This window comes from Capricornis sumatraensis, chromosome 3, assembly GCF_032405125.1.
Source record: "Capricornis sumatraensis isolate serow.1 chromosome 3, serow.2, whole genome shotgun sequence".
Classification (NCBI taxonomy): Eukaryota; Metazoa; Chordata; class Mammalia; order Artiodactyla; family Bovidae; genus Capricornis; species Capricornis sumatraensis.
Window position 1 is genome coordinate 14,497,675 of NC_091071.1, and position 8,820 is coordinate 14,506,494.

The 8,820-nt window shown below is 46.9% G+C and overlaps 1 protein-coding gene and 1 non-coding gene across 3 annotated transcripts; one reads left to right on the forward strand and one right to left on the reverse strand.

Annotated features, from left to right (window-relative positions):
* Positions 1-1,703: 1,703 nt before the first annotated feature.
* Positions 1,704-1,776, forward strand: TRNAA-AGC (transfer RNA alanine (anticodon AGC)). Its single transcript has one exon. It is a non-coding gene; the product is annotated as a tRNA-Ala (tRNA).
* A 2,171-nt stretch (positions 1,777-3,947) lies between these two features.
* MRPS17 (mitochondrial ribosomal protein S17) lies at positions 3,948-8,084 on the reverse strand. Of its 2 annotated transcripts, none has more exons than XM_068969200.1 (3): positions 8,055-8,084; positions 7,354-7,493; positions 3,948-4,335 (listed from the first exon to the last, which is right to left on the reverse strand). In XM_068969200.1, the coding sequence occupies exons 2-3, from the start codon at positions 7,474-7,476 to the stop codon at positions 4,066-4,068; spliced, it is 393 nt and encodes a 130-aa protein (XP_068825301.1). In that variant the 5' UTR covers positions 7,477-7,493; positions 8,055-8,084; the 3' UTR covers positions 3,948-4,065. The 2 variants fall into 2 exon arrangements, with proteins under 2 accessions (XP_068825301.1, XP_068825302.1); XM_068969201.1 differs by having other exon boundaries at positions 8,002-8,078.
* Positions 8,085-8,820: the final 736 nt, after the last annotated feature.

Genomic DNA, 8,820 nt, shown 5'->3' on the forward strand with positions numbered 1-8,820 from the left:
AATGAGGTTCTCCTGCGGTCTCAGAACTCCGATGTTCCTGTTGATCTCAGCACCGGTAGCACCGGTGGCCCCGTCCTCGCCCGCAAGCAGTCCCAGTCGAGTGAGGCAGGGTGTGAGTGTGAGATGGAGAGGGGGGAACTGGGACGGGAAAGCATGTAACCAGCTCTGGTGCCTGGGAAGGGGAACATAGACCCTGGTGTGCTGGCAGGATAGCTCAGTCCCAAGGGAAGGAGGTGACCTGTGCAAGCATGTAGGACAACTCCGCCTGGCCAAGGACACAACTTAAAGGCATGGGCCAGGATGGCACTCTATGAGGAAAACGGATCCTCCGGAAAGATAAGAGCCACAGGTATACTCATGAAACTGCAGCCAAGACAATGTGGGCAGAGAGCGAGCTAGATGGCTCTTCCCTGGTGGTCCAGTGGCTAAGACTCCCAATGTAGGGGGCCCAGGTTCCATCCCTGGTCAGGGGACTAGATTCCCACCTGCAGCACTGAAGATGCATGAAGCCAAATAAATATGTAAATATGTAAAGGAGGGGAGCCAGACAGTTAGAAAGGGGGAGAAACAGGGAGGAGCTCCCCAGCTGCCAAGGGGAGCATTTGGAGGCCAGCTGGAGTCCCGAAAGAGGCAAGTGCCCTCAGGATTGGGTGGGGCTGGGAGGTCTCTGCTACCTTCTGGTCTCTGCATAGCAGTGATGGGGTCAATAACTGGGCTTGTGGGACTGGGGTTGGGAGGTGAAGGCAGGAGGAAGAGGCTCTGACTGGGGCAATGTTCTACTATGTTAAGGCAAGGAGCCACCAGGGACAGAAATGGGTCCTGTGGACAGAGAAGTGACCACACCAGGGAAAGGCAAAGGTGGGAAGGAGGCCCAGGTACTCAGGGACAGGAGGCTGGAGGCTGAGTTCCTCATTTGGCTGACACTTCATGAGACTGTAGAGGATGCAGAGACCCAACAGGGAGGCTGGGGTGAGCTCTCCCCAGGGCAGAAAGGACACGTCCCATCAGCACTGTGGGAGGCAGGGCCTCTTCAAGCCAGTGGTGTCCATGTGACTTTCTCACACCTTCCCCTGATTTCTCAGTGCTATTTCTGGAGACAACATCTTTCAGATCTATTTTCCTGACATGTAAACTTGGTAGGCATGTCTTTACTGACCTGGCTTTTGTGTTTAGTGTTAGGTCCCTCGTTCTGCACTTTTTTTCCCACCATCATTTTGCTCTGAAGTTGCATTAACCCGATGCTTTCTCCTGAGGGGAGGGAGGTACTCTTATTTCACAGGTGTGTGGCTTAGGTTAAAATATCATGGGATCAACAGAGGGCATGTTCCTGGAGCAGAATTTTATGCGATTGTCAGGAAAAATATCTATGTTAAGATAAAAATGACATATGTGTGTACATGTAAACATTTAAAGTATTTGAGCTTTTCGAGATAACTTGAACAGGTGTCTGGTTCCCTCCACGGTAACTGGTACCACAGAGCCCCACTTAGATAAAACATTGAGGTGCTTCCCTTCGGCTCACCCTCCCTGGTGCCAAGTCCTGGGAGCCTGGCACATCATCTACCCAATCTCTATTCACTTCCCTGCCCAACTTAGTTCAGGTCTTAGGACCAGGTCACTGCCTCCCTCTCATCTTTCTCGTTCCTGACACTGATGCTGTTATTCTTACTGACTCTTACTCTTTAAAAATGTTTCATGGGACTTCCCTGGTGGTCCAGTAGCTAGGACTCTGCACTAGCAATGCAGGGGGCCCGGGTTTGATCCCTGGTCAGGGAACTAGATTCCCACATCCCCCAACTAAGAGTTCACAAGATCCAAATAAGGATCCCTCATGCTACAATGAAGGTGAAAGATCCTGAAAGCTGCAATTAAGACCTGGCACAGTCAAATAAATATTTTTTTAAAGTTACATAACCCAGACTTCCCTGGGAGTCCAGTAGTTGACTTTCCACTTCCATTCAGGGGGTGTGGGTTTGATTCCTGGTCAACGAACCAAGACCCCACATGCCTGCATGCTGTGCAGTATGCACCTCCCCCCCCAAATGCTGAATAACCCACTACCACTCATAGTATGAAAGTGAAAATATGAGGTGCTCAGTCATGTCTGACTCTTCGTGACCCCATGGACTTAAGTCCAACAGGCGCCTCTGTCCATGGATTTCTTCAGGCAAAAAGAGTGGGTTGCTATTCCCTTCTTCAGGGGATCTTCCCAACTTAGGGATTGAACTCGGGTAGCCTGTATTCCGCGGTTTCTTTACTGTCTGAGCCACGTCTAATTCCTGCCTACTTCTCTACCTGAAGTGCTCACTACTTCCAGAACCCCATAGTTACACTCGTCTCTTATCCTCTGAGGACTTTATACTCCCTTCCCTCTGCCTGGAATGTTCTTTCCGCGTGCCTCACACACTAACCTGGAGACTCTTCCTTTAAGACTCAATTCTAGCATTCTCTCACTTTTTCTGGAAAGTCACCTAACTTCTCCCACATTCATGTGCTTCTGTGTTTGCCATGAAAGCACCTGTGGATACCTGTCCGGAGATTATAAGCCTGGGCCAGGGTGGGGGAGGGCGGGGCCTGCAGTTATTACTGGAAGCCAGTGCTTGCACAATACACTTATTAGCTGAGGTTGAAATATGCTCCAAGTCGCTTCTGGGACCTAGAATACTGAAATGTGTAGCTCAGTGTTTCATCAGGTCAAAATCTAAGTTATCATGGTTTATCAATGAACAGCAGTAAAACTCTGAAACTCTCCAACTTCAATGCATGTGTGAAGGACTTCCCTGGAAGTCCAGTGGTTAAGACTCCATGCTCCCGGGAATTTGGGGGAGAATGGATATGTGCATATGTATGGCTGAGTTCCTTCACTGTTCACCTGAAACTGTCACAACATGGTTAATCAGCTATACATCAATACAAAAGGAAAATTAAAAAAAAAAAGACTCCAGGCTCTCAGGAATTAGGGGGAAGAATGGATACGTGTATATGTATGGCTGAGTCTTTTCGCTGTTCACCTGAAACTGTCACAACATTGTTAATTGTTACTTTATATAGCTGTATACACCAATACACAAGGAGAGGTTTTAAAAAAACAGACTCTGAGCTCCCAGTGCAGTAGGCAGGAGTTCAATCACTGGTCGGGGAAATAAGATCCCAGTGCTGAAAGATGCAGCTGAGGGGAAAAAAAAAGATGCACGGATGAGAAATTCCACTACTTCATCAATGTATTGGATCTTAAGAACTCAGTCCTATTTAATCCAGCCTAGGATACAGGATAAAAGAAAAATGACAGAATTTTAGTTTTACTTTCTACGTGCCAACATTCTAATTGGCATATTAATTTTTCGGTCTGTGGTTAAATCAGAGAAAAACTTGAATTTTGAATATATATGATCAAAACTAAATATTCAGGAAATCAGTCCTGAATGTTCATTGGAAGGACTGATGCTGAAGCTGAAACTCCAATACTTTGGCCACCTGATGCAAAGAACTGACTCACTGGAAAAGACCCTGATGCTGGGAAAGATTGAAGGTGGGAGGAGAAGGGGATGACAGAGGATGAGATGGCTGGATGGCATCACTGACTATGGACATGAGTTGAGTAGGCTTTGGGAGTTGGTGATGGACAGGGAAGCCTGGCGTGCTGCAGTTCATGGGGTTGCAAAGAGTAGGAAACGACTGAGCAACTGAGCTGAAATATTCACTTAATGTGGTCTTATGTGTTTATGATCTCAAAAGGTTTTTTCCTCCCAAAATAAAAGTTTTAAGTTAAATTCAAGATTGAATGAGAAAAAAATATATACCTTCTAAAACAGTGAGCTTACAGAACAATGTAGTGGATTGCTAGGCATACTCTGTGTAGCAGAAAAGTACGTCCCACCAAGAAGGAAACCTGAAACATGACCATAAACTTTTATGAAAAATTGTAACAAAGACTTTACTTCATTTACTTTTAGTGATTTCATAAATACCAGACGAGAAACTGGACGGTTTGTGAGGAAACTGAGAAAAATTTTTCCATAGAGTAAACTCAGAAATTCCCTTTTGGCTCTGTTTTCCAATCCTCCTTCACTGTGTTATGGAGAGACTGAGTTCTTCCAGGTTTTTGGCTAGTGGGGTGGTCTCCAGATCAACTGGGCTCTCCAGGTAGGCGGTTCCTGCACAGCGCTTTCCGGTCACTGGATCTACGACCTGTCCAACTTTGAAAACAATCTCAGCCAGTTCGTGCTTCACATGCTTTGTTCTTGGGACAGGGAGCGCTTTGAGAAGCACAATATCCCCAATGGTGCACTGCTGGAGAGCATCGTGGGCAAAGTAGGTTTTTCGCTTATTGAAATACTGTTGAGAGAAGCAGGAAACACATCAGTAGTTCCCACTCATGAGCTGGCAAGGTAGTAGACAGTCTGAAAAAGCAATGTCCAGAAAACAAGCTGGGACTTGGGGGAAAGAAACAGGTAATATACTTATGGAATCCACCTTCCAAATCCACCCTGATGCTGGGAAAGACTGAAGGCAAAAGGAGAAGAGGGTGGCAGATGAAGAGATGGTTAGACTGAAACGGCATCACCAACTCAATGGACATGAATTTGAGCACATTCCAAGAGATAGTGGAGGACAGGGAAGACTGGTGGGCTGCAGTCCATGGGATCACAAAGAGTCGGACATGACTTAGCGAATGAGCAACAACATATTTATGGAGGCTTCCAAAGCAAAAATTGGCTGCTTAGTTTCTGGCAAACAACAATGACTTTTCCAGAGCTGATCTTGTCCCAGAGTTCTCCAGTCCACTGCCTGCAGTATCCTTGCTCTAAATTATCATCCTTTTCTACACTATTTAAACTTCCTGGGACTTCCCTGGTAATCAGTGATTAAGAATCCACCTTCCAATGGAGGGGATGGGGGTTCATTCCCTGGTCAGGGAACTAGGATTCCACATAGTTGCCTCAGGGCAATATGCCTGAGCACCACAACTACTGAGTTCCAGTGCTGCAAACGAGAGGCTGGAGAGCCTCAACAAAGACCCAAAATAAAAATAAATAAACAAACCCTTCCAGGTAGAGTCTTCTCTCCAGCCAAAAAACACCCAAAGTTATCAAGAGAACAAAATATTATAATGTATGTAAAGCACTTAGCTCCATGCCTCGCTCAAAGTATTGCAAACAAGCCACAGATGAGAACCAGAACCATCTCTTCCTCTAGACAACCCCGCCACAGCAGGTCGTTCCATTTAACCGATAAGAAAAACAAGCTCAGGGAAGTTAAGTAAGGTGCACAGCTAGCAAACAATAGCCAGGGGACTTCCCTGGTGGTCTGGTGGTTAAGAATACGCCTTCCAACGCAGAGGGCAAGGGTTTGATTCCTGGTTGGGGAAACTAAGATCCCATATTCCACGGGGCAACTAAGCTCGCATGCTCAGCTCCAGAGCCGACCTGGTCGGAAGCCCAAGTGCTGCAACTAGAGAGAAGCCCACATAATGCAACTATTAGTAAGACTCGAGGTAGCCAAAAATAAATAAATAGACATTAAAAATAACAAAAAACAGCCAGTACACAAACTAAGGTCTTCTAAGACCAATGACCATGCTGTCACTCTTCAGCTTGCTTCTGTGGTTTTATTTTTGTGGATCAAGCCATTTTATGAAGCAGCTTCAAAGCAGTCAAAGGGCTGGGAGGATGATGAGATTGGCTGTTCTTCTCCTGGCTGGGATCTATCCAGCTTCACAAGACCCTGAAAGGGCCCCTGTATTTTCGATCCTAGATAACAAACAGCACTTGTGCCTACCAGGGTGCCTAATCTTGCATGCAGAAACATCCCCGGCACTTGCCCCTCCCTCCCAACACATCTATGTAATTAAGGACTCTGTACCTTCCTGCCCGAAAGCTACCTTTTCCACTCCATCCTCTGCTCCAAGGACTGTTCGGTCTCTTTACCATTTCCATCCTACACATTTGCAATAGCCTCCTCACCTATTTCCTTACCTCCCATCTCCTTTTCTCATAGGCTGAAATCAAAACTACGACACAGGAGACTCTTCCCACTCCGATTCCAATCATTCTCGCGTTCATTCAAAGACAAGCCCTACTTAGTGCCAAGCTCTGAGCTCAACCTCGCCAAAGCACTCATTGCTCCAGTACAGTGTCATGCCTTTTCATGTGTAAGAAATTAATAAACAGAAACTTCAGTTACACAGAGTTAAGGGACTTCCCCAGTGATCTTGAAGTTAAGAATCCACCTGCCAGGGCAGGGGAGATGGGCTCGATCCCTGGTTGGGGAACTAAGATTTCACATGCCTCAGGGCAACTAAGCCGGTGCATCACAACTAACGAGCCCACGGACAGCAATGAAGACCCAGCATGGTCAAAAATAAATAAGTTACTAAAACACAAAAACAAAAAACTCAGAATTGGGAGACCAGAAGGGGAAGCTCTCACACCCTGTCATGACAGCAGAGCTCAACAGGAAGAAAGATCTCCTTCTCTTCTTTCCCAGCAACAATTCAGCCAACAAAATGCCACAGACTCTTTGTTTACCATCCCCTCCCAACTTTCTGTTCCCTCTGTAAAAGCACGCTCCTCTCTGGTCACCTCCGCTTTTGTGGGAGACCAGCACGTGGCTCATCATGGTTGCAGACCCCAATCTGCGATCCCAAGTAAACCTGTTTTTGCTGTATAAATAACTGGCAGTGTATTTGTTTTAGGTGAACGCATGGTTAAAGAACCTTCACAAACTATTCACCATGGCTGGAATGACTTCCCTCACTCCTGCCCCCAACCTGGTCTTCTGGATAAAATCTTTTTTTGGCTGCACTGCATGGCATGTAGGGTCTTAATTCCTGATCAAACCCCTATTGGAAGGCGGAGTCTTGACCCTGGACCTCCAAAGAAGTTCCTGGATAAAGTCCTTTTGGAGATTCAGCTTGATCTTATATAATCAAGAATGCTCTTGGGACTTCCCTGGTGGTCTAGTGGTGAGGACTTTGTGTTTCCAATGCAGGGGGGCATGTGTTCAGTCCCTAGTTGGGGAATGAAGACCCCACATGTGGCCTGGAAGGCCTGGAAAAAAAAAAAAAGCTCTCCTTTAACAACCAGGGAAGGAAGAATGAGTCTTACCTTCTGCAGTACTCTACACATAGAATGTCTATAGCAGTGTCATCAGATTGAATTGAAATGAACTCTGCGCAGTCTCTAAAATGTGAGGTGAACCAGGAATCATGCACTGTGTTACACCCACCGACCAGCCCAATGCCTGATGGGCAGCACTGGCTCAGCCCATCTTCCCTGACAGTGTGTTTCTGCTCAGAACCCTGAACATGTTAGTGATTCATCAATGCCATCTACAAACAGCGATGTTCCTTACCTTTAATAAATAGGGATCCAGAACAAGTCTGGTCACTCTCACTTTAGCAGTTTTTTGCATTGCTGTCCCAATTACCTTACCCACGATCCATTTGGCATGGACGGATGAACGAACCACGGACATGATGTGGCTTTGGTCACCTGAAAATAAATTTCAAAGTTTAGCCTGATGATTGTGACTCACCAAAAGAATTTTGTCACTAGAACCACCCAAATGCAGAAACAGCTTTGTTGGCCTTCTGGAATCACCACTTTATAGAGGTGCTTACACGTTTCACTATTGTAATTTTAACCTCAAGCCTCAGTTTTCCCCTCTACCAAATGGGAATAACAACTGGGCTTACTCACAGAAGTGCTTCGAGGACTTAACCCGTAAGGCGCTCAACAGCGCGAATAAACGCTGACCTTCCCTTGCGTCCCTATTTCTTTCCATCCTCCTGGGCTGCCTTTCCCTAAAGGCTCAGAGCCCGGCTACTTGGGGCGTGCGAGGCTGAGGCGAGGTGGCCCGGGAGTCCACCACGCCGGAGACCTTGACTTGGCATTCCTTTCGAGATCAATTAATACTGAGTTCATGTCGCCCAGCCTGGAGAAGGTTTGGGGTGATTGCTCCCTTCGCCCCTGAAACCCGAGGTCATGTAACTCGACTCGCCTCGCCTTGAGGGCTCCCACGCTGCGGCGCTTCGGGACTCGCAAACAACCCACCTCAGAACTCCACAGTTTCGGCGTACGCCCGGCAGAAGGCCGACCGGAGCGTGATGGCGTCACGTCGTACGCAGGTCGCTCCGCCCCAGGCCGCCCACTCATTGGCTCCGAGTCCTCTCAGTCATGGGCGGGGTTAAAGACAGGGCTCCACCCACCCCCCCTTAATTGCAGCCGCGGGCTGTGGCTCTGCTGAAGACGTTGATCTCTGGTTTATGCACCTGTACCTAGTCCGATGCGTCGGGAAGTTGGCCTTTACCTATTCCACTTAGTTTCTCTCTGCTTTTGTTGAGCTCCCAGACATTGGACAAGGCCTTCCAAATAAAAGGAGCTTCATTCATCAAACACTGAAACATTGGAGGCTGCCAAACGCTGAGACTGAAATGCTTAAGCATTTCCACCCCCCAGCAGTTGCATTTAAGATAAACTTCTGTAGATCTTTATGTCTGGTATGACTTTAGGTGTTAATTCTCAATATTGTGAGATGGAGAGAAGTCTGGGTACATATATATATGTGCCAGTTAGGAAGATCTTAGATGGGCCATGAGCAGGCTGCTGCTGATGCCTTCTCAGACAGAAGGAAGTCTGGGAATATACGAGGCTCTTGTTAGGAAATTGCTAGATTAGAGGAGACCTAATGGCTAGATCATGGAAAAAGCAAGAGAGTTGCAGAAAAACATTTCTGCTTTATTGACTATGCCAAAGCCTTTGACTGTGTGGATCACAAAAAACTGTGGAAAATTCTTCAAGAGATGGGAATACCAGACCA

Coding starts and splice junctions, on each gene's coding strand:
- MRPS17 (XM_068969200.1), bottom strand. CDS start 7,476: ATGTCCGTGGTTCGTTCATCCGTCCATGCCAAATGGATCGTGGGTAAG. Junction 4,336..7,353: donor TGGATCCCTATTTATTAAAG/GTAAGGAACATC, acceptor TTCTCTCAACAG/TATTTCAATAAGCGAAAAAC.